Here is a 27,034-nt window from a genome sequence, read left to right as displayed (position 1 = left end):
ACGTGGTTAACATTATGAAGACAATTTATAACATTTGTGAAATACAACTTTGTTTGCGGAAAACGTAATGATGTTCGAAGTCGCCAGTTTTTCCACGAGAAACGACTTTCAACAACTTATTATATGCATAATTGTTGCAACTGATTGACGGGAATTATATATATATATATATATATATATATATATATATATATATATATATATATATATATATATATATATGTGTGTGTGTGTGTGTGTGCGTGTGTGTGTGTGTGTGTGCGTGTGTGTGTGTATATATACACATTTGAATTACAAATAACAGATACTTAATAAAAAAAACTGCATGCCGCGAGATTCGATCCGGGGACCTTCGGATTACGAATCCGAGCGCTTACCGCTGCACCACGACGCTGTAGAAAATTATTAATCGTTAGAGAGTATTTCACCGCGACGGTTTCTTTAACTGTCGATTTTCCCGACAACGGCGGAGAAGTGCATCTTGGTGCTTTGCCACATTACACCTCTGGCCATGAGGTTTTATTGTGCGCAGTATGAATCGAATCTGAATTTCACAATTGGCGGCCTCCCCTTGTGAGTCTTATGGTACATGTTCAAAATGGTTCAAATGGCTGTGAGCACTGTGGGACTTAACATCTGAGGTCATCAGTCCCCTAGAACTTAGAACTACTTAAACCTAACTAACCTAAGGACATCACACGCATCCATGCCCGAGGCAGGATTCGAACCTGCGACCGCAGCGGTCGCGAGGTTCGAGACTGAAGCGCCTAGAACCGCTCAGCCACACCGGCCAGCACGCATGTTCGCGCTTACACACAAATGTTTACTGTGAAGCAGGGTGTTGACAGTCAATATGTGGGCGCCATAACGAAAGGTGCAGTGTGCGCTATGGTTAGCAGAGTTAAAATCTCTAACACATGTTTAGCGGCGTGCAAGAAGAGAATGGAACGTCAACCCTCCACACGTAAATCCATTTATCAGTTGGATAGAGCTCTTTGACAAACAGCAAGTTTGATTTAATTGCTGTAAAATATCCTACAACGCATTTGAATGAAAAGAATGTGGAACGTGTGCTCGAAGCACCCGCTAGAAGACCATGCATATCCATCACACAAGCTAGTAGGAAACTAGCCGTCCTCCAGTCAACGGTGCATGACATTGCGCACAAGCGTCTCTGGTCGCTGCTTGCAGCTTCAACTTTTGCACTGCGTTAAGCCTGAGGATCACCGCGGACCATGTGATTTTGTTGCTGAAATGTTGCATCGAATAGAGGAAAACGACGCCTACGTAAATGCGAAGCTATTCAGTGATGAATCTATCTTCCACGATTGTGACAAAGTCAACCGACATAACTGTCGAATATGAGGAAGTGAGGCTCCAGAAAAAGTATCTGAGTGCGAAAGATACACGCCAAAACTTAATGCGTGGTTGGGGGTGTATAAACATGGCGTGACTGGTTCATTTCTCTTGGTATCTACAGTGACAGGGCACATCTATCTCGACTTGTTGCCCAAGTCAATTATGCAGTTCTACAGATGCTTCTCGATTAACATTTTCCAGCAGGATTGTGCCCCAACATCATGACGATGTTACCACATTTCTCCATGAGACGTTTCCTGAGAACTGTATCGGTAGGGGGGAGGGGACGGGGGGGGGGGGGGAGATCACATTGCCTCGCCCTCTGTCTCTCTCGATTTGAGTCCGATGGATTTCAGTGCATGATGGTTTATCAAGGATATTGTTTACAGAGTAAAGGTTCGCGATCTGTCGAGATACAAAGGGCCCCCACATTAAACTGTACCAACCTGCATAAAAATGCTTGAGCTCCTGTGTACAATGTCGGACAAATGAAGGTATAAACCTTAATAGGTAATGAAATATAAACAAATGTTTTCGTATATCTCTAGCCCGGAATGTCTGAGCTCCGGTGTACAATGTTGGACAAATAAGGGTACAGCTTAATAGGTACTGAAATATAAACGAATGTTTTTGTATAGCTCTTGCCCGGACACTCCGTACATTTCAGCTACCGAAATATCCTGAACGTGGTTAAAAGTCCAAAAGGCATATCATTTACACAAGAACTGGTACAAATGTATGTTTTCTAATTAGAGTATACAAATAAAAATATTTTATAAAAATTCAAAATAGCAGCTACAATATGATTTACTTCACATGTTAAAATACTTTGTAAATCCGAACCATTTAGTGAATTAGATGCACATGCAAATACCTTCAATGTATGTTTCCTACTTTCTTCTGTTTTGGCACGTTTAGATCGTTCATTACGAGAAAAGAAGTTCAATGTTCATTTTAGTTTGATTTAGCGTTTCGTAGCACATGATAATAAAAAACGTTTGACTGTTATAGAGCCAAGTTTCATTTTTCTCAAAAATCTCTCAATTTCCTTGAAACTGCTTTCCACTTTTGTTCTGCCTTAGAGTGTATTTCTGGAAATGGTTTACTTGTTTCTGGAGTAGGCCAAACGACAACGTTTCTGCTTGTACAAATGACAGCTTTTTTATAAACAGCTTTTGGTTTATATTATTTTTTGCTGCATCAAAAATACTTCTCTTCGCATGTAAAACACAATGCCTCTATCCGATTCTGTATTACAAAAACATAAATTCAGAAAATAATGTTTCTTTAAGACTAAGTAACAACGCTATTATTGTTTATTTATATTTGTGGTAAATTTATTATAAAAATATCATTTGTTTATATCCATCAATTTTAGTCTTCTCTTGAATTTGATGTCACAGAAAGCAAATTAGTAGAGATACACAGTTACATTAAAAAAAAAAAAGGATTCTTTATAGTTTAGTGCAGACAAACGACGAAGGTGAGAATACCTGAGAATCCATACTTCCCATCTAGTAAAGATTGATGTTTAGATTAAGTCAACATGCACATTTCTTATTTTTGTACAGTGTCTACATCTAGTAACAACAAATAACCACAAATTATTTTGCAAAATATGTTGAGTGCTGGTACACGGATCGTTTTCAAGCACAATACTTTGGTTGCACAGAACACAAGTATAATACTCGAAACCAAGTCCAGGGGTCGTCGACAGTATATGTGAGTATCTGTATATGAGCTGTAGATGAGAATCGGGCCGGCACAGTAAACCGCGCCATGTCTGTTGCAGTAGCCGTCATATAAACAACAGCTGCATCACAGGGTCTGAGCACTGACCGAGGACAACATGCAAGCGGTTCTCCGCAAGGCATGTCGATCCCTTTATTCCAACACGGAAGAAGCTGTTAGCCGGCACGTGATCCTACATGGTGCAGGGAGGCGTGTTGCTGATTTCTAGAGCCGCTCGCGGTGTAACTGTTGTGATTTGCTGCTGGTAGTGGGACCGCGCAAAACCGATCGCATGTATCGATATTCGGATCGCTAGATGCAACATAATACAGGGTGTTTATAAATGAATATCGGGGTTTTAACGCTTTATAATATTTATTACATTAAACTTACAGTTATAAATGATATGCCAAATGAAAGAGCAACTCAAACAGTTTTACCAAGAACCTTATAAATGTTCAATGTGAGCACCATTTGTCACACGGCACACATCAAGTCTATAGCCGAGTTCTTCCCAAACGTTGAAAAGTGTGTCTTCAGTGATTGTAGCAACAGCTGCTTCAAGCCGGTTTCTTAACTCAGGGAGGTCTGCTGGTGTCGGAGGCCGTGTGACAAATGGTGCTCACATTGAACATTTATAAGTTTCTTGGTGAAACTGTTTGCGTTGCTCTTTCATTTGACATATCATTTACAACTGTAAGTTTAATATAATAAATATTATAAAGCGTTAAAACCCCGATATTCATTTATAAACACCCTACATACATCGGAACACTGTCTGTTTTGCATTTTACCTGTATATTCTGCAATATCCCAATTAGACATATTACTGCTCACATTCTTCCACCCGGCAGTACTTGATACGGAAATTAGTATTCTATAGATTCATCATTTGTTTCTTTTTCATTTTTTTTTCAATACTTTCGGGCATATTTTCAGCCGTCACGTGCCCTTTAGACGCCATTTTGCACCCACTGGTTCAAACTTTCATAATACAGTTTTCGGCGTTTATTCCTAAACACAGACTATATATTGTACCAACATTTGTATAAAGTACATGGCGCTTACACTTCTGATCATATTTTCTCGCATCCCGTCCGCTATGCGAACTGCCGTTGCCTTCCTCTGAGGTGATGAACGTGGCGTGATACGTAGCAACCTACGCCGTCTGGGTTACTGCAATCATGACAAGTTAACTGTAGCGTCCTGTTTTGTAACGTGAGAGTATGGAAATGCCGGGAAAAGAAACCAGTCCTGCCGGAAAGCAGAAACTAGTCCGCAGAGTTTAGCGTTGCCATCCGCTGAACTACTCCATTCTCACTGAAAACGTATCTTGAGGAATACAAACTTAGTAGACTAACGGTGGGTCAGGAAGCGTGTAATGCGACGTCGTGTTACTAATGGCCTATTTCTTCGAAACGTTTTTTTTTTAAAGATTAATTTACAGGACCAATCACTGTTTCTTATGAAATAATCGGTTTCAGCCGACATTTGCCAACTTCTGGTCTAGAAAGATAAAAAAATTAAAAACAAGTAGTCATTTCAATTTAATATACTCAAAGGCAATGTTTACTCGCACCTCAGTAGACCGATTATTTCTAAATTTTGTCGAGAATCTACACTTTAAGACCAAAAACAACCCTCGTACTTCGAAGAAATTTTTTGAATAGCACGGGAATAGGCAAATGCGATGTACGTACACAGAAAAACAAATCTTTACAGTTTCAGTAAGACTGAATGATTTATTCTAAAGAGCTGCACAAATTGAGCGAGTCAATAATGCGTTGGTACACCTGTGGCCCTTATACAAGCACTTATTTGGCTTGGCACTGCTTGAGGTAGGGTTTGACAAGAACGAAAGCAAGCTGTAGAAACTCTTGTCGTGGGCGGGCGGACATTATCTTGCTGAAATCTAAGCCCAGGATGGCTTGCCAAGAAGAGCATCAAAACGGGTCGTAAAACATCGTCGACGTACTGTTGCGTTGTAAGACTACCGAGAATGACAACCAAAGGGGTCTTGCTATGAAATGAAACAGTACCCCACACCATCACTTCCGGTTGTCGGGCCATATGGGAGGCGGCAATCAGGTTGGTATTCCACTGCAGCCCAGGGCGTCTCCAGACACGTCCTCCCCTAACTCTGATTGACTGGAGTAGAACTGTCTGGAGCAGAACTGTCTGGAGCAGAACTGTCTTCAGTGATGAGTCCCGCTTGGAACAGAGCCCCGAAGACCAGCGAAGACCGATCTGCAAACGCCCCTGACAATGGTGTGAGTGTGGCGTGCCGTTTCTATCAATAGCAGAACCCTTTTGGTTGCCGTCCTTACAGCACAGCGGTACGAGTACTAAGATTTTACGCCCTGTTTTGTTCCTTTCTGTATTTACATTTCAGCAAGATAAAGCTCGCCCGCACACGGTTAGAGTTTTTACTCCATGTTTACAAGATCACCAGATCACTCCCCAGCCCTCCCTGGAGGAGGGAGCCCTCCAACCTGTTCGGGCTTTTGACAATCTAAGGCGCCAGTTAGAATTTGCTACGTTATCCCTCGTGAGGGCATCCAACAACTCTGTGAACCAAGGCCGCCCCGAATAGCTGCTCGGATAAGGTCCAGAGGTGCACCAACGCGTTATTCAAATGGTTCAAATGGTTCTGAGCACTATGGGACTTAACGTCTGAGGTCATCAGTCCCCTAGAACTTAGAACTACTTAAACCTAACTAACCTAGGGACGTCACACACATCCATGCCCGAGGCAGGATTCGAACCTGCGACTGTAGCGGTCGCGCGGTTCCAGACTGAAGCGCCTAGAACCGCTCGGTCACAGCGGCCAGCCACGCGTAATGACTTGCTCTGTTTATGAAGTCCTTTATCTTGAATAAATCATCCAATTTTTCTGAAATTGTATTCATTTCCGATTTACGTCTATTCAGGATAAATCCCTCGTAGTTTGTAGTTTTTTTTTTTTTTATTTTTTGTCGTAGAGTGTGTGATACGAAAAGCTGCAGAATACTTAATTGTCACGTGGAAGTAACCACAGTATCAAGAAGTACAACTGGTAAGAACATTTCAGAAATGTACAGGTTGTTTTACGTACAACGCAAGTGCTATATCTGGTGTTGCCCTGGAACCAATACCGGGGAGGCAGGCTGTGATCATCGAGTACGCTCCAGTCTCTTCCTTGGAATGGACGCTTCAGAACTAAGTTCAGCAAAGGTTCACCAACTGCCAACTCCATTCAGCAATGATACGCACAGTTGAAATCAACGAGTCGGCCTGCAGTGGGCGAACAAAAACTGTTGACCGCGTGAGGACGAGTTTCGGACGTAGCGCACAGAAATCTACTAACAGAGCATGCAGAGAGCTCAGCGTACCACAACGGACTGTTTGGAAGATCTTAAGGAAACGACCGAAGCTGAAGCCTTACCCCCTGCAATAGCTGCAAGCCTGACTCCCAATGACAAAGTCAGACGCTTCGAATGTTCGGCACAGTCGCAACAGCTTGTGGAGGATCATGGGTTTTGTGAGAAAGTCATATTCAGTCATGAAGCAACATTTTTTGTGAATGGCACACTGTGGTTATATGTAAGATTCAGTGTTATACCTCCTCTACCAACAAATCTACTACAACTGCTAGCTCACATTGACAGCGCTTTTGAACAGATTGACACGGACACGCTGCGCTGAACGTGGGAAGAACTTGATTATCGACTTCATATCTGCAGAATCAGTATGGGGCCTTGTACGAAGCACTTGTAATACGTCAAAAAAACTTTTTGAGTTTTTCTCAATGTTTGCAAAGCCCTGTGACAATATGTCAAATAATATAGCAACACAAAATCTGTGAAACTAACTTTGTACGTCCACCTGAAATGGTAGGAGCGCACTCAGCTGATTCAGACCGAAAAAGTGGTTCAGAACGAATGTTGATAAGCAGTGGCGACAGTATCTCACAAACTGCTGCACTAGCTCGTTGGTTTCCACAGCCGTAACATCATCTCAACTCGCAAGTATGCGACTTTTAGCTCCGGACTCTAACAAGGGAACCTCCCCATCGCACCCCCCTCAGATTTAGTTATAAGTTGGCACAGTGGATAGGCCTTGAAAAACTGAACACAGATCAATAGAGAAAACAGGAAGAAGTTGTGTGGAACTATGAAAAAATAAGCAAAATGTACAAACTGAGTAGTCCATGTGTACGATAGGCAACGTCAAGGACAAGCTGAACTCAGGAGCGCCGTGGTCCCGTGGTTAGCGTGAGCAGCTGCGGAACGAGAGGTCTTTGGTTCAAGTCTTGCCTAGTGTGAAAAGTTCAATTTTTTTTTATTTTCAGACAATTATTATCCGTCCATCCGTCCGTCCAATGCGAGGTAACTGCGCCGTAGTATGGGGACGCTGCACCTAAACAAACATCGAAACTTCCCCAAGAAAACCTAAATCGGGCAAGGTAGAAGAATCTTTTTACCCATTCGCCAAGTGTACAAGTTAGGTGGGTCGACAACATACTCCTGTGACGCACATGCCGTCACCAGTGTCGTATAGAATATATCAGACGTGTTTTCCTGTGGAGGAATCGGTTGACCTATGACCTTGCCATCAAATGTTTTCGGTTCCCATTGGAGGGACACGTCCTTTCGTCTACTAATCGCACGGTTTTGAGGTGCGGTCGCAAAACACAGACACTAAACTTATTACAGTGAGCAGAGACGTCAATGAACGAACGGACAGATCATAACTTTGCGAAAACAAAGAAAGTAAGCTTTTCACTCGAGGAAAGACTTGAACCAAGGACCTCTCCTTCCGAAGCTGCTCACGCTAACCACGGGACCACGGCGCTCCTGAGCTCAGATTATCCTAGATGTTGCCTATCTTGCGCATGGACTACTCAGTTTGTATATTTTGCTTATTTTTTCATAGTTCCACACAACTTCTTCCTGTTTTCTCGACTGATCTGTGTTCAGTTTTTCAAGGCCTATCCACTGTGCCAACTTATAACTAAATCTGAGGGGGGTGCGATGCGGAGGTTCCCTTGTAAGTAAAACCGAGGCAGTTCCCTGTATGTATGATTGTGACCCTGTTCAGTCTGCCTTGCACTTCGTAGACAACTTTCTCGATACAGGGTTGCAACTGCATCTTGTTGCAGGCTACCAATGAAGGGCGCTGAAATTTTCATAGTGAACCATTATTTGTATTTTTGATGCACATGACAACAGTAATAACAAGCTTGTAGAGGAATTTACTGTACATTCGTAATACCTCAGGCAAATTAGGGAAAATGATGGAAATAACTGATAAAGTTTTGAAGCTTTGAGAGAACACTCGTAGGGCACGTAGTAGTAGTAAGAAAGGAGAAGTTCCCCGTTCTAACGACTGAGCATCCCCCTTCGCCACCTCTTAATTCGATTCCTGCTTAATTAGATTTCTGTGCTTTTTTTTAGTTTTTACAGAAAACCGTTCATTTTTCGAAGACACCTGTACTGACAAAAATATGCCTAGTAAAATTCTGTCCAAAGCAGGTCACAAGAACGTTTTGAAGAAGACAGGTTTTCGAGACTTTCTACGTGACAAATTAAAAATCCATTAGCCTATGAGTCTGGCATAGTTTTCGGTATCGATTTTAATTCAATTAAATCTTTCGTCTGTTTCTCCACAGGTACTTGCATTTGAAGATATAGAAACTTAAATTCAGGATGTAAAAGTTAGTACTGAAGCCTCAAGGTAAAAAGAGAGAGAGAAATTCCTTTCACAACTGACATTGATTCATTACAATTCTGCTATACCCTTTTTGTTCAGTATTATCCCCCTTAAAATTTATATTGCAATCAAAATCAGTTGTCATGAGAATTAAGATTTGTTGTAGAATCAATCATATTCATAATACATTTACAATCATCGTATGTACAGCACGTACACAACTAAAATACTACAAAATATTTTGAGTACATAAGCTATTGCGTATAATTATATACAGAAAACCACCCCGCAATCCTATCCAATCACTGCGAGCCACGTTAGTGCAGCGTCGTCGTTGACAGCTTTTATACATGGGTATGCAGAGCAAACCAGTCTTCACACACTTGCATTTTCTTCCGGAACCTTTAGTGCAGCAAATAAAATCAGTATTAACATTTTGTCTGGAGCTGATGGTCGTTTCATGTGAAATCGATAGAGGAATGATCATAGCAATCTTGATGATAACGGACTTCCGCAGCCAATGAACTCAAAACACTGTTGATTAAGGCAATCTTTCTACTAAAATCATCATCGCATTTCTCTGCTTTCTCAAGCAGTATTGTTACATAGTTAAAGAACGATCTTCAAACGTTTCACCACGATTTTGGAGTGGTTTTTCTTTCAGCTTGCAAGTCAATTTTTCAGCACATATGAAACAGATTTTTTTGAAACTGAATGGATATAACGAATACAACGCTAAACTTCTACCATAAAATCATTTGCAAAGCTTTCTGGTTAATTAGTTTCTTTACATTACGTTGATTAATATATTTACGTCGACATACCTTACGCACTTCAATCATTCCAACGTTTTGTAGAACAGCACGAGCCTCATCCCTCGCTGTTTCCGAGCGGTTCTAGGCGCTGTAATTCGAAACTGCGCTGCTGCTACGGTCGCAGGTTCGAATCCTGCCTCTGGCATGGATGTGTGTGATGTCCTTAGGTTAGTTAGGTTTAAGTAGTTCTAAGTCTAGGGGACTGATGACCTCAGATATAAAGTGCCACAGTGCTCAGAGCCATTTGAACCTCATCCCTCAGTTCCATGCTGATACATATTAAAGTTGTCAACAATGTCGCCAACATTGATACCTCACCTTCCGAAATAGATTTACCGCCAACATAACAGGTGTTAGGTCCCAGCATTATTCTTCTCTAAGTCCTCAGCAACAAGAAACACACGTGAACCGTGCGCACGGTCTCCCAACGTAACCTCAGCTAAACTGGACTTGCGTAGGGAAAAACGACAGCGACATTGGTAGGGGAACGATGAGTGAATCGGAAGGGGAACGTGACGTTTTGGACTCGCATTCGGGAGGACGACGGTTCAAACCCGCGTCCGGCCATCCTGATTTATGTTTTCCGTGATTTCCCTAAATCGCTTCAGGCAAACGCCGGGACGGTTCCTTTGATAAGGCACGGCCGACGTCGTCCGCCATCCTTCCCTAATCCGATGGGACCGATGACCTCGCTATATGATCCCTTCCTCCAAATCAGCAAACTAACCAACGTGACGTTTTCATTGTTGGACATATAATCCCGATTTAAACAATACTGAACACACATGAGATTTTATCAACCAGAAAACATACGAAATATTTCCTTATACTTAATTACTCTTTTCTTATAGATAACTGACTAAGCAACAAAAGTTGTAAGAATTATGCATTAAAAGGATCCTAATTTAACTCTTACATCTGTTAACCTATTCGTCTGACTCGAAGCAAAAGATCGTCTTTGTATAGAGTTTTACGAGGAAAGGTTTACGTAATTACAGATCTCTTTTAAATATGATGCATTTTATGCAGAAATTTAAAATTTGGAAGAAACTTACTTTTCGTGAAGAGGCGGAACTTTTCTGCTTGTTACTACTACACCGCATTTTAGTGTTTTCCCCGCGTTTCAGAACTTTGTAAATTATTTCCCCATTTGCTGTTCGTTTTACTAATTTTCCTGGGGTGTAAATTGTTGCAGGGTGAGCAGCTGACTGCGTCGGCCTTTAGTGGGGACTGGCCTGCAGGCGACGCGCGCATGCGCAAAGCACTCCTCGTGCTGATGCTTCGCTCGTCCAGGCCACTGAAGCTCACCGTGGGCAAGCTGTACGTGCTCTCCAGGCACACGTTTCTCCAGGTATGCTGGCTGAGTTACAGCCGCCATAAACACAGTACGCAGTGACTCACAAGAGCATCCCGTAGCAACGTAATGGCTTTGGAACGAGAACGATATAGACGATCAGATCTGGATACTGCTATGATCTGAGCTGCAGATGGAAGGGAGGTAGGGATGGTGTGGGGGAGACTCCAACCAGTTTTGCGAAGGGTGTGAGGGGTGGAGGAAACGAAGGAAAATGTTTTACAAAATAAAATTCAGAACTACTATCACCAACTATTAAGACAAGCCTCGGCTGCCAAATGGTCACCGTCTGTGCTTTCGATGCAGAAAGTCTCGGATTCGATTATCGATACATCCTCAGTCTTTTATGACATAGAGAGGACTGTAAGTTGTCCACTCAGCCACGTGAGGTCAAACGAGGAGGTGTTCGAATAAAGAAACATCGGCATTATTATAATTCATTTACTGGCAACAGCGTCTGGAGGAATTGGTGACTTGCAGAACACGTGTCGCAAGGACGTAAATCGCTGCTCGTACTGCTTTTTAGGCAGAAGTCGGCCAGTCGGAACAGGTCAAAACCCTAACCCGTCACTGGTGTTTATTTTTACGTTTCCTACTAAGAAACTTTAACCATGAAACTTGCTAACACTACCACTTCATTGTAGGTAGGTACCTACTACCTACAATGTCCTTAAGTGGGAGGGTATAGTTCGTGTGACATTTGTACATATTACTTTTTGTCAGGCATGTACTGTTTACATACGTACGAATACTTTCTTTCTTCATATTGTAGAAGTTTTTCACATTAACTAGTCACAAGGAAAATAGTCACTGTACATGGAACATTAAGAATTCAGAACTATCTGACACTTTCAGTTCCAAAGAGAATAGAGACGAACAACGAAACAACCCTGAGATTTCATGGCAGATGCCTCCGTGTAAAATTTCAACCGGTATCCATTACACGTTCTCGTTTTCTTCAAATGGGTACTGAGTTGATTCATCTGTCTGTGTAGTGGGGCGGTAATGCAAGTTTTGTACGTGAAGATTTCTTTTTTTTTTTTTTCATTTGGCAGGGGGGAGGGCAGCTTTTCTCTGGATACGTAAATGCTTCTAGGCCCTCCTCCAATCTACGATAATATTGATGTGACTTACGATTCCGTTGCTAAATTCTGCCAGCTCCTACTCCTACTCCCACTGCTACTAAATCTAAGAAATCCAAGATCACCATTTCAGAGCTGACTACTCCTAAGCCAATACAGACAAAACGTTTTGGAGGAATGTCATCTGTTTATTCTATCGATTAAACTATAAATTTTAAGAGGATGGAAGCAGCTGTATCCAAATGGCTAAACTCTGATGAAAACATTGGAACTGAAACAAAAAGGGGAATAACAAAAAAACGGAAACGGAAACAAGGCACAGAAACATCACAAAAGTCAAATATCAGAGACTGAAGAAGCTAAAAAAATACTGTAACTAAGTTACCGTGTTTATCAGACGCAGACAATATCTAAGATTACGAAAATAACATTGATGAATGGAATGAAGATGACTGTGTTGGATATTTCGCAATCTATTACGGAACTAATAAAAATTACGATAGGTTTCAGTGTGTTTGTCAATCACAATGAGTACATGAATGTTGTTCAAATGCGTCACTGCTGTCGTGAGAGAGCCGGCCGCTGTGGCCAAGTGGTTCTGTGCGCTTCAGTCTGGAACCGCGCTGCTGCTACGGTCGCAGGCTCGAATTCTGCCTCAGGCATGGATGTGTGTGATGTCCGTAGGTTAGTTAGGTTTAAGTAGTTCTAAGTCTAGGGGACTGATGACCTCAGATATTAAGTCCCGTAGTGCTTAGAGCCATTTGAACTATTTGTGGTGAGAGAAATATGGCTAACGCTTGAAAAAAACCAATAGCTCATTAGAAAAACCAATGTTCAATCAAGATTTATAATAAACTGATAATATTGTTTTGGACTGAAACATTTAATACTATAATTCTGTATTCATTACCCAAATAAAAATATTCAATTTTAATTGACTCTTTTCTTCAGATGTGGGTGATCAAAATGGTTCAAATGGCTCTGAGCACTATGGGACTTAACTTCTGAAGTCATCAGTCCCCTAGAACTTAGAACTACTTAAACCTAACTAACCTAAGGACATCACACACATCCATGCCCGAGGCAGAATTCGAACCTGCAACCGTTGCGATCGCGCGGCTCCAGACTGTAGCGCCTACAACCGTTCGGCCACTCCGGCCGGCCCTGTGGGTGAAATGGATATTATCATATCTCTCGTTCTGTAAGTGACAGTGGCTCAGTAATGTATATTTTATGCTGAAGAAAAAATTGTCAAACTATCGCAGTCGCCCTAGATCTGTACTGTTGTACAACTGGTACCAGACGATCGTGTGATTCTCCACCGCTAACGTGAGTTGTGGCAGTGAAGTGGAGTATTTGTGGCAGACAATTTTATAATTTTTTGCAGTCAGCCCAGGAAAATGGATCGACATGGAGAAGTGATAAAAAGAATGAAAGGAGCTGTCGTGTTCGGACGTGCTCATGGCCGCACCTTGCATGAAGTTACCGTATTTGTTGGTGTATCAACACGTCCAACATGTCTACGAGGAACGGTGTACAACTACCAGTCATGTAACATGAAGTAAGAAAGGTGATCATAAAAATATTCTAACCGACAATGAAAGGAGATGAGTGGTACGCCTTTTCAGTGAGAGTGGGATTCAGACCCGACTACAATTGTGTGTCGATGAATGCAGGCCCCTTTCAACCTTTTTCGAGTGAACATTGCGATGAGAGCTGAATGCCATGGACATTTGGACCCAGAAGTACCACTGCTCACAGCGACACTGCAGTCTTCAGTGGGCCAAATAACGGAGAAACTGCAGAGTAGTTGATTGGGGACGTGTTCAGTGATCCGACGAGTTGCGGTTTTGCCTCTTTTCAAATGATGCAATGCATCGAGTGCACTGATGGCCACTAAGGCGTTTAACTCACAGTGATTTGGGAGTGTTTGTCGTACCGTGACTTGGGCCCACTCTTCCAGGTTACCATGAACATGAATCGGGAGGCTTATTTCAATATTCCCGTGACCAAGTGCAGCCCTATCTTATACATCTTGATCATGAGTATGCTGCGGACGCTTCCGTCTTCCATCTTCTTCTTCTTCTTCTTCTGCTTGTGGATTATCTACTGCTGCCGCCGATTCTCCGCCCCCAGTCGCCATCGCCACCTTCTTCTTTCTTGACTTCCCTCAACATTCGTTTTTCTGGCTAGCATTGCCTCCTGCACATAATTTTTCCAGTTGCGTCATCGGCGACACTTTTTTTTCCACTGGAGCGACATACGTCATAGTATTCTTTTGAGTATCGTGTCTTCATTCATTCTGTTCACATGGCCAAACCAAATTAGCTATTCTCATCGTTTTTCGGATTACATCATTTCTTATTCCGTCCATTCTAGTAAGCTTGAGCTTTGTATTCAGTAATCCATATATGAGGTTCCAGACATCTGTTCCGTACAAAACTACAGTCTGGAGTGTAGTCTTATACATTATCTCCTTCGTTGTTCTTCTAATCTTTTTGCTCCACAGAACAGAGTTCATTGCCCTTGTTACCACTCGTCCTCTATCAATCCTATTAGTGATTTCATGATTCCTTGTGACCTCTTTAGTAAATAATACGCCAAGATATTTTGTCATTTCATCTACCTCCAAATTATTTACTTTTTGTTCCAAAAACCAAGTACTCACACGTCTTCATGTTAATTTTCAGACCAGCCTTATTTTATCGCTCTTTAAGCTTTCTTATCAGGTAGGTCAGATCGTCTTCATCATAAGCTAATACAATCTGATCATCTACAAAATGCAGGCTAAATATCTTGCTGTCCTCTACTTTCATTCCCATAAGATGGCACTTTTTATGGCAAGTCAGCAGAACTGCTCCTAGATACATCTTAAAAAGGTCGGTGACAGCCCACATTCCTGCAGCAGACCCTTATTCACCTCGAATTCTTGTGTGTAACTATTCCCAATCCTTACACTCGCTGTGTTATTTTGATATAATTTCACAACATACTTCAGCAATCTTTGATCTCACTCTTCTCATTCAACGTTTCCCATAGTTCGAAAGTGAGTACATTATCGTATGCTTTCTCTAGGTCATGCGTCCTCCAGTCCAACCTTTGTGCTTTTTTCTCGTATTAGGTTCACTGTAAAGATGTTGTCCATTACCGATCTTCCCGTCATCCAAGGTGACAAAGGTCGCTTGCGCAGGGCTGCATACATACGTTCCTGGTTGGAAGAACCCGCAAGCCCGCTAAGTCACACCATAACAAGTACACCAGAACATATCTGGGCTTGTTTCTAACAACGGGTGAAACGTTGCATTCAGAACTCCTCAGTTTGGTAGCTACACATGGTCCAGTCATCAGTGAGTAGCGTCGGCTGTTTACGGCCTGCCTGAAGAAACCTGTGGACTATCTTCCTCGTGAACCGAGGCCAGTATGAACGCTGGAGGCGGTGTTACTCGATATTATCATGAAGTCTCCTGAGGGGAAGATGAGGGGCGGGGAGGGGAGGCTCATGCTTTGTTCGGTGTGCTTCGTATGCTGTCAACAGGCAATCACAGTTCTAAAACAGCAGCCTGTCTCTTTCACAGCATTTACTCTGTCGTACAGCGTCCCCTGTTTTCATGGTTTGGCAAACATAATTTACTTTAACTTTTGCTCGCATGGCCATGTCGTCGCCAAAATGGTCAGTTATCCTAGCTGAGGGAACTCCTGTGCGCCATCTCTCTGTGGATCATGTCAGGTTTGTACTGTGTATGATATCGTTTTTTAAATGCTTGTGTATCGTACAGTCACGTGCAGATTTAAGGACGAAAGTAATGTTCGGAATATGTGTCACTGCCAACTAATATAGCTCATGAAACTTGGACCACACATAGAAAGGAATATCACAGTTTAGTACAGAAGGTAAAAAAGAAGTACGCAATGAGATGAACTGAAATGACACTTATTCAAATACACCAATGATATTGAAATCACCGCGATTTACAATGGTCCCCTGGATATCACAAAATAAGGAATATGGCTTTAATACAGTGTTTGGTCAATACGGAGAGAAATGCATGCTCTGCAACGTGCTCCCCTGCTGGCCGAAAATTTGCTGCGGAGTGCAGCTCCCTCAAATGGTAGGGAGCTCCACTCTTCCACCAGTGTGGTGCAGGACTACTGGATGGTCGCTGGTGCATGTGGACGCGTTGCGTCTCCTCAATGCATCCAACACGTGCTCCATAGGATCTGATCCGAGTTGGGAAAACGGGCAGGCCAGTTCATCTGCCGCCACTGCACCTGCTCTTTCCGATACGGTCGCGTATTGCCCCCTCCCCCTCCTCCCCCCTCCCCTATAAAAGAGAAATCAGGGCCGAATGCATCTCTGGAAAGACGCACGTGGGAAAGACTACAGTATCACAAACCTCTGATCAGCGAATGTGCGGTGTTCAAAGAAATGCACATGAGTATGCCCATGCAATATTATACCTCTCCACACCATAACATCTAGACCACCAAAACGATGGTGTTTGACAATGTTCCTGGGTGTATTACGTGTTCTCACCTCTCGCCCGTGAGAATACGTCCAGAATCACAACCCAGACTGATCTGCACTCATCCGAGAAGAACACGCGATCCACTTCTCGTTGGCCCAGACCCTTGCTTTTGGCATCATCACAAACGGTGCTGCCGAAGTGTCAACGGCACGCAACACAGTGGTGACTTGACACGCTACTGTGTGATATTGCGTGCTTTGAAGTTGTGTTAAGTGTGATTCCAATTGTACCTGCTTTTTGATGTGGTACTTTCATCCTGCTGCACAATGTAGCGGTCATCTGCTTCTAGAGTTGACTGTGGTCGACCACCTCTTCTCCCTGGTGCAGCAATGCTTATGGTTTGGAACACTCCCCATGCACGTGAAACAATGCTGTGAACAATACCATACTCCTGACAACACTCGCCACACTTCGTCCTCATACCAATTTCCACATGATTCTTCCGCGTGTGAAGTCATCCAAGTATTGTCTCCAGGCCATGTTGTAATGAAGAACACCACCATTACAGCTTACTGACTGGCACACCTGTCTTTTGTCGTTTCTTCAACCACCTCGTGTTGCAGCACCAGCCCCATTTGCCACTATAGTGATGTTGACCTCACACCGCGTGATCTCCAACATTCTGTGCACGACTGGGAGACATCTGACATCACCCCACATCTTTCTCTTCCTTCAGTTTTGTAGAGCAGTGTATTTTAGGAGGCAGCGATTTGCCTAAATGATCGTGGAAAACCGTCTAAAAACTACTATAGGAATGGCCAATCTACCCACACCTGTTTGGGTCTGTCTCAGCCCCTTGCCTGGAAAGTTATCGCGCTGCCAGCAAGCTGTACGAGCAGGTCAGGTCGAAAAAAAAACAGTAGTAGTAGGAATATCTTAACAATATCCTTCAATTAGTCTTAAAGCTGCACAGGAAGGAATGAGGTATTCATCCATAAAAATCTTTGGTCGTTTTCCCAGTAATGTCAAGAGCTACGACATGATAACCTTGAATTCAAACAAAAACTGAAATCGTGTCTGTTCGACAACTCCATCTGCTCAAGAGAAGAATTTCTCAAATTATAATAATAAAACGCATAAACTTATGAACTGTGCATAAACTCTAAGACAAAAAAAAAAAACAGGCATCACGTAAGAATTATCCAAATGAGACGGAAATCAATAGATGTGATGCATATGCACAGAAAAACAAATGACTACAATTTCAAAATGGCTCTGAGCACTATGGGACTTAACTGCTGAGGTCATCAGTCCCCTAGAACTTAGAAATACTTAAACCTAACTAACCTAAGGACAACACACACATCCATGCTCGAGGCAGGATTCGAACCTGCGACCATAGCGGTCGCGCGGTTCCAGACCGTAGCGCCTAGAACCGCATTACAATTTCAGGTAAATTAGATGTTTATTCAAGAGAAAGAGCTTCACAAATTGAGTAACTCAATAATGCGTGGGTTCACCTCTCGCCCTTACTCAATCATATATTTGACTTGGCAGTGTATGATATTTTGGAGGTTTCAAATGGTTCAAATGGCTCTGAGCACTATAGGACTCAACTGCTGTGGTCATTAGTCCCCTAGAACTTAGAACTAGTTAAACCTAACTAACCTAAGGACATCACAAACATCAATGCCCGAGGCAGGATTCGAACCTGCGATCGTAGCGGTCTTGCGGTTCCAGACTGCAGCGCCTTTAACCGCACGGCCACTTCAGGAGGATTCCCTGACGAATATAGTACGGAATTCTATTCAAGTGGTGCGTTAGATCGTCAAAATCCGTGGCTGGTTAGAGACGCGTGCTCATAATACTCCAAACATTCACGGTCGGAGAGAAATCCGGCGACTCTGCTGCCCAAGGTAATGTTTGGCAAACACGAAGACAAGTAGTAGAAATACTCACCGTGTGCGGGCGCGCGTTATCTACCCGAAATGTAAATTCAGGATGCCTTGCCATGAAAGGCAACTAATAGGGGCGTCAAATATTGTCGACATACCAATTGGAATGTCCCTTTGAACAATTATACATGACTGTGCTTAAACTGACACACAATATTTTTAGCGCAACGCAATCTGACTTTCAAAAATCCCTACAAAAGAATGGCCCTGACTAACATTAACCTATACCTTTCACAAATCACTTACCTCACAAAAATCTTCGTTACTCGAACTACTGCAATACAGCGAGCGCGACTACTGCCAGCTAAATAAAAGATTCAAACTACTGAAGGCACTAACTATTGATAGGCATAGTTAGCAAATGAAAGGTTTTGATAGAGAACAAACATTTACCTTAATAGTGTTGAAAAATCATAATATACATAGCAGTTCATGACATCCAGTCTTACAAATTTCAAAACTCCGCCATTTCTCTCCCCACATCCACCACTGCTGGTGGCTCACCTCCAACTGCACAACGCTACGCGCTGTTCACATCCAGCTGCCCAACACTATAATGGCAGCCACAGACTGCACACAGCACAGGCAGTGATTTTCATACAGAGCGCTACGTAACGTTGCCAATAAGAAAACACAAACAGCCCATGCTCCCCACAAAAAATTTTACAAATTGTTTTGGGCAGTGGCCAATAATGATTTGATAAAATTTTTCATAATTACAATAACAAAGATATCCAATGCACACACTTATTGATACAATGTTGGTCAAAAGCTAAAATTTTCTCGCAGTCCATAAAGACAGTCCTGATCATTCATCACAGTAAAATTGCAGTGTTTTTCTCAAAGGCTGAGCAGTAAAAGAAAATGCACACGGAAGTAGTGGATTTCCATGCAGTCTTGAAGAAGTAGTGTTGTCCTTCCAACGGAAAGACAGTGCTGACTCTCGACATGCAGACAGGTAATGGTCCACAACAGAGCAAACCCACCACAGAGTCAGTCGAAGTTTTGAAGAATATTGGTAGGTAGGTCGTCACAGAGCAGACCCACTGTAGTCCTGGTAGAGATTACGGTATTGGTGGGCCACCAGAGGTGCAGCCCCACTGTAGTCCTTGTAGAGATGGCTAGAAGCCATCCGTTGCGACTGTGCAGGTGCACAATCATCATCAAAGAGTCTTGCGGAGAATACAGCAAGTCCATTAACCACCACTTGTGCACTCACAAAGTTTTTATCTAATTGTCCTTAGAACCAGCAATGCTGTTAACCAGTCCCTTGCTGAATTATTAACACACGTGCAAACACTAACAGTCCCTACTTCTCACATATTGTCCATATACTATGACCAACAGAAACGTGTGCAGTGAAATGGAACTTACAAGTTAATAATATGATGAACTGGTGTCAATTACAATTTTATAACATAAGAATACAATTGCAAAGGTACAAAATACATCATTAAAAACATAACAATAAAGATAACATTTGTAGTACAGGCTTTACAAAAGAATCGAAATAACATATACAGCAGTGGTACAGGAATTATGATATAAGTAAATACATAAAAGATCAGAATAGCTTTTGAAACATCAACTTCACACATGAGCATTAAAACAGAACAGAATAAATAATGTCCAAACATCTTTACAAAGAAAATAACTTAGTATTTGAAAAATTCTACAACATAAATCTTATTAGCTAAACACATAAAGACAGGAAAAAGACAAATATACAAGAGTACACAAACACATAGTGGGTTTACACAAGGAAAGGACAGGGTTTGTTTTACTGCAGTATTTTGCAGACAAAACTTTCTTTACTTCTTGGAGATCTCCCTTCGTTCTTAATTATTTCCAAAAAGTCCTGTCCAAACATGCTTTCTGTATTTTGTTCACATCCTCCTTCAAAAATAGTTTTTCTTCACTGTATAGTACTTCTTTTTTGCCAAACCATTTTCTTGTAGCTTCTCAATGCATTTCTTCCAATTCATTGTAGATAGTTTCTTATATGGTCTACCCCCTCTTAAGCTAACTTAAATCTACTGAGCTCAGATATCTACACCAAGGAACGAGGCAATGCAGCAGCACATAACAAATTAACACAAACAGCAATGACAAAAAAATTCAAATTGGTAAAGCAAGCAGCACTAAAATAAATTAGCAGAGCAATTGCAATATTACAACTAATATAAGGCAACGTGCAGCAAACAATAAAAATAAATCATTAGGAAAACTGGCTTAACAAAATAATACAAAGTCAAATTCAGTAATACTATGCCTGGCAAACAGCAGCAGCAAATGCAATAACTTATACCTAAACATGACAAAGCTCAAGCAGAAAAAATAGTACACTAAAGACAACAATGCAGATAAGGGAAATGTCTGTTCACACCTTAATATCTATGTCATTAAAGTGGTGCACCACAAAAACTAATTCTACAAAAAATTACCAAGAAAATTACTTGAAAAGAAAATTATATATGCAGTTACTGTTATTAGTCCCTTCTTATTGTTCTTTCCATTCCAAGAGCGCCTTTTTTCGAAGAACGTGGATCATAAAATAATTATTTAATAGATCTGTTGACAGAAACTTTTCACATTAGCAAATGCATTTAAGTTTATTTTATAAAACCAATGCTGCAACACAGCTGGAATACAGATATCAAATGAAATAAGCAATTACGCAAACCAAAGCATAAAAACATCATTAAATAGCTATGTGGCATTTCGTAAGTCAGTAGCTCTCAACTCTGTAGAAAGATACTTGTCATTATCAGGTTTGCAGATGTAAGAATATTTCCCATCAATTCATAAGCATTTCAGTAAGTAGCACAAAGTACGATATGTTTCCAAGTAATGAGCGTGTCGTATTTGCGACGCTTTCTACAATGGAATGTCAATAGCGAGGTTAATGGTCCCTTTTTTTTTACCAAATGGCTTTTTCTCCAGGCGACTCGCACAGCTGGTCGCCCATAACGCATTACGTCAAGGTCACTTAGCTTTCTTACCGAAATATTTATGACAGCAGTTTGCGCTACAGTGACAGTCTCATATAAAAAATTTCACAGGTCGAGAATTTGCGTTACAAATGTGTAGAAACAAAATCCTATAAATACAATAGCGTCCAAAACGTTTTCGTCGGCATTGTAATACATTCACGCATTTACACACATTTCATAACTCTTAAAGTACGATTCTTGGTTTCCAACATGCTTTTTCACAAATCAGCGTCCCTAACCACTACTCATTATTCTTTACCTTATTATGCATATGCATATTCCTAGACATTCTTCAATATTTCATCATTATAAATATGTAGCATAATCAAATTCCTCATGTAGCATCAGCTATGTAGCATCAGCTTATTGATCATTAACATACCTCAGCAGCATAATACACATCGTCGTCATAATAATAACATCATAACACCACGGTCAAATTTCAAAAACGTCGTAGCTTTCTGCAATAATTTCAAAACCTAAACAAAATTCTCTGCTCATTTCAATAGTGTCATCTACCTCAAACGTACCTTAAAAATCATGATCTCATACCAAATACATCATTCAAAGCTCTCATAGTATCACAATGGTTCCGAAAAAATATGAACAGTTCACACAGTACAGACAAAATACAGTTTCATAAGTGTGAAGTTATCCAACTGTGTAATTGTGTAAACATGTGTCACTGATGTAGTAAAAAAAAGTTTATCTCTCAGTTAAATGATCGGATAGCTGTGTAATTTATGTGTTAGAGAAATATGGTACCAATGTATAAGTTGTATAAGCAAATGCCGTATTAGCTAGGGCTCCTTGTGCTTGCCAAACACAAGGTACACAAAGTAGGCGTGTACCCCCCTGAGGATTAATGTAATTATGCCCTCAGATGGATAGAGCGTCTGCCATGTAAGCAGGAGATCCCGGGTTCGAGTCCCGGTCAGGGCACACAGTTTCAACATGTCCCCAATGAAGTGTATCAATGCCTGCTTGCAGCTAGGGTGTCTATTTAATTATCATTTCATGTCTAGCAAAGCTGCATGGTAATCCACGGTAACTGTTCTTTCGGGAACAGATACTACCGTCATATATAGTTCAAAATATGGGTTCCCGGCCTTTGACCTTCTTGTGCGAACGCACACACTATGCCCAAACTTGTACGGGACTTGGTAGATTAATCTGCCACGAGTAATGAGTATGATGGGCAAACATCTATTAGGCGCACTACGAATGTAGTGTAGTGTTGTGGACATGTTGGGAATGTGGATCTCACGGGGAGCGTGCAAGGGATAAGTCCCTGCAGACGCACTATCCTCTGTGCCTGCGGTGGCTCAGATGGATAGAGTGTCTGCCATGTAAGCAGGAGATCCCGGGTTCGAGTCCTGGACGGGGCACACATTTTCAACATGTCCCCAATGAAGTGTATCAATGCCTGCTTGCAGCTAAGGTGTCTATTTAATTATCACTACACTAATTACACAAACTACAAGAAAAATCAGAAGATTCCAGTGAGGTATCCTGGCAGGGTCGCCATATGGAATGTCCCCTTTGAACAATTATACATGACTGTGCTTAAACTGACACACAATATTTTTAGCGCAATGCAATCTGACTTTCAAAAATCCCTACAAAAGAATGGCCCCGACTAACATTAACCTATACCTTTCACAAATCACTTACCTCACCAAAAATCTTCGTTACTCGAACTACTGCAATACAGCGAGTGCCACTACTACCAGCTTAATAAAAGATTCAAACTACTGAAGGCACTAACTACTGATAAGCAGAGTTAGCAAATGAAAGGTTTTGATAGAGAACAAACAATGTATTTACCTTAATATAATAATTAATCATAATATACATAGCAGTTCATGACATCCAGTCTTACAAATTTCAAAACTCCGCCATTTCTCTCCCCACATCCACCACTGCTGGCGGCTCACCTCCAACTGCACAACGCTACGCGCTGTTCACATCCAGCTGCCCAACAGTACAATGGCAGCCAACAATGCAAACCAGCCACAGACTGCACACAGCACAGCCAGTGATTTTCATACAGAGCGCTACGTAACGTTGCCAATAAGAAAACATAAACAGCCTACTTACACAATGTACTGTAAGGGTGACACAGATGACAAGCAAAGTGGCCCTGATATGAAAAGAAGCAGCATCCCAGACAATCGCTCTTGGTATCCCACCGTTGTCCAGGGCGTCTCCAGCACAGGTCTTCGGCCTGGAATCTCATTGAGTGGAGTAGAAGTGTCTTCAGTGATGAGCCTCACTTCGAATTCAGCCTCGATGTCCAGCGAAGACATGTCTGGAGACGCCCTGGACAACTGTGGGATACCAACCTGACTGTCGCCCGCCATATGGCCCGACAACCATGAATGATAGTCTGGGTTGCCATTTCCTTTCATAGCAGGACTCTTTGATTGTCATCTGTTGCATCCTTGCTGCACAAATGTACGTCGACAATTTCTACGACTCTTTTTGTTGCTCTTCATTGCAAGGCATCCTGGGCTTACATATCAGCAAGATAATGCCCATTCGCTTTCGGCGAGAGTTTCTACTGCATATCTTAGTACTTGCCAAGCCCTATCTTTACCAGCGAGGTCGCCAGGTCTCTCCCCGGGTGAGTACTTTTGGAGTGTTATGAGCAGAGCTCTCGAACGACCTCGTGTTTTGACGATCTAACAGGCCATTTGGACATAATTTGGCACGATATCATCCAGGAGACATCTAAAAACTCTATCAATCAATGCCAACCCGAATAACTCAATAAGGATCAGAGGTGGACCGACGCGTTTCTGACTTGCTCAATTTGTGAAGCTCTTTCCCATGAATAACTCATCCACTTTCTGAAATTGTAATCATTTGCTTGTCTGTACAAGTGCATCACTTTTACCGATTTCCGTTCCATTCGGATACTTCCTTCATGATGGGTCTTTTTTTTTTCTTCGAATGTATTTCCAAGAGAAACTTTGGTAGCACCGCTGATTATGGAGGGCGTTTCACAATACCTGTTATAGGTTTCTATGGGTTGTAGAGGGAACTTGGTAGATAAAATTTTGAAAAGGCATCCATGCCCGGAAATCTACCGCTTGGGTGTAAAGTATGTTTGGATCACTTTCAAATCTGCCGCTTCATGACACGCACACAGCAGAGTCCTGTGTGCTCTACAGGACTCCATAGCTTGGGCAACGTTTCGAGTACTCGTCGTTGGGTTCTCTTCTACGTGACGAAGAAATTCCTGTTCAAAGTCGAGAGTGCGATGCAGGCGTGGAGAAACTCTGTCAACCCCTCCTACTTGCCAACGTAACAGCCTCCCGCAGCCGTTATCGTACAAGGACGAGAATGTTATGTTACATCACAATCACTATAGGAACTTACGACGGCGCTCGCTTCTCAGTTTGTGTACGTGCCGCTAAGCGGGAGATTCGAAAGTGATCGATCTCCAAATATGTTTTATGGTACCTTCATGGACATACGTTCCTTATAAGAACTTTATCTTCTACTGTCCCCTCTACAATGCCCGGAAGCGTGAAATAAGAATCGTGAAACACTATGTATACTGAACTTGTAATTATTAAATAAACAGGTATCAGGCCATGAAGCGAAGATTCCAATGGATTGGGTGTGCTAAAATAGCCTTCAGTTCGCTTTGAATTAGCTTGCGGTAAATACGAGAGGCGAGCTCTGCTAATGTAAACGAAACAGGAGTGACTCAGATGTAAGGCAGCCTCTGAACGAGCAAACGTTGCAGAAAACCAGTGAGATAAGCATATCGCCAACTGATGTCAGCAACGCATCTAGGCTCTTCATGACAGGGCATATTCAAGCCAATATAGCGGCTTTCCATCCCGAGTGACTTAATATGTCAATAATTATTATTATCTATCGCGTACAATGCAAAAATAGACGAAAACCGTATTACTGGCACCTTTAACTACAAACTATTTATTATTGCAGATGTCCCCCAGATACACCCGCGCACGTCCGTATTCGCGCAGGTCTCTAAACGATAGTCCACATAATCACTCCCTTAACCTACGAGTGTGAAGAGCCCACACCTCTATGATTCGTGTTTCGGTGCGCTGAAAACACAAGGCTCTTCTTAGAGACGAGTCATATATTATGACGAGGCTGTTAGTCGGTTACAGCATCTGGAGGCGCAATTTCCGGCAATCAAAATTTAATTTTTCATTGTTTCCTTAAACAACCAGTGAATAGTGTGATCTTTATACTTCATGAAAGCAACAATGTGTTGGCTTCCACACGCTGTCCAACAAAGCTAGCGAACCGTCGCTAATGACTTCGTTGTCGACGGGATGTTAAGCTTCAACTTCGTGTCCAAACCACATTCAGAAACGTCTTCTTGGACCATCGGTGGGTGCACTACAGCAGGCCTACACACAAACAATCCCATGCAAGATACTGATAAGTCGCGCTTTCGCACTAAAATACGGTTCTGGAAGTCTGTTGAGGGTCTCAAGCCGACGGGGCACATTTGTGCTCACTTTCAAGGACTCTTTCAAGAACTCTTGAGAAGAGTGCGGGATCCTTTGTTATTTCCGTTAAAGAATGACTCTACAGACATAACTACTGCGGTTATGCGATGTAAAGGGCGCTTGCGAATAGCAGTAACCATGATGTCAGTGTACGCGTTGCGCATAAAGGTGGCCGCGGTGACGCGTAAAAGTCGTCATCTTCCCGCTGTTAAAAGGATGCATGGAGGAACGTGAAATCTCAAGTGAAGGAAAGCAGTTCCGTGCGCCTAAGGATCACTGTTTAGCTTCTGGCTTTAGTTTCCAGAACAAATTGTAAGTGTAAGGTTAGATTATTAATTATGACAGTCTCACTTGGATATTACAAAGCGTATTCTATCCCACAGATACTGAATGGATCGTATACGCTGTTCAACATGCTGTACCAGGTGCAGACGAAAAAGTGACTCCACGAGATGGCTGACGCCACTGGAATTACACAACTTAAGTCAGAGCGAAGCAAATGCAATGGCGTCGATGGATATAATTCTTTGCATTTTATGATAACAGGTATTCCGGGCAATATAATACAATATAATAATTTGGACTGCTGTCTGATCAACATGTGTAGTATGTAAATAAAGGTATTTCTGTGCAAATCAAGAAAAAGCGTCTTACCTTTATTAAAGATTAAAAATTTTTCTTCTTTTCACTGAACATCATTATTAGACATACCGGTATATAAACTAATCCGGTCACAACTCGTCAGATGTAACGCCAATCAGAAGCCGTGACTCCCAGAACAGCATAAGTCCACCAATCTTACTTCTAAGAAAATCAATTATTTTTATTGATTGGCGACTCCATAGTGTCCTGTGCACTACGACCAGATAATGGGTATATTTGGAAGGAGGGACAGCATTGGTCGTATATTTTTGTTTATTATCGCAAAATCGATTTTCGGTCACTTAGTGACCATCTTCAGTGCTGTAATATATAACTTAAATTAGTATTGACACCAGTGACCGAAAATCGATTTTGCAATAATAAACAAAAATATACGACCAATGCTGTCTCTCCTTCCAAATATATCAATTATTTTTGTATATC

The 27,034-nt window shown here is 41.9% G+C and overlaps 1 protein-coding gene across 1 annotated transcript in view; it reads left to right on the top strand.

Moving 5' to 3' along the window:
* The window catches only part of LOC124566636 (odorant receptor 49b-like), a 49,329-nt gene extending 22,938 nt beyond the window's left edge, over positions 1-26,391 (top strand). Inside the window, exons 2-3 of the mRNA XM_047131029.1 lie at positions 10,792-10,947; positions 26,332-26,391. Of these exons, the coding sequence (XP_046986985.1) occupies positions 10,792-10,947; positions 26,332-26,391 (216 nt within the window). The remainder of the gene's footprint in view (positions 1-10,791; positions 10,948-26,331) is intronic.
* The last annotated feature ends 643 nt before the right edge of the window (positions 26,392-27,034 follow it).

The sequence above is a fragment of the Schistocerca americana genome, chromosome 1 (genome assembly GCF_021461395.2).
Source record: "Schistocerca americana isolate TAMUIC-IGC-003095 chromosome 1, iqSchAmer2.1, whole genome shotgun sequence".
Classification (NCBI taxonomy): Eukaryota; Metazoa; Arthropoda; class Insecta; order Orthoptera; family Acrididae; genus Schistocerca; species Schistocerca americana.
This window is presented reverse-complemented; position numbering and strand designations above follow the sequence as displayed.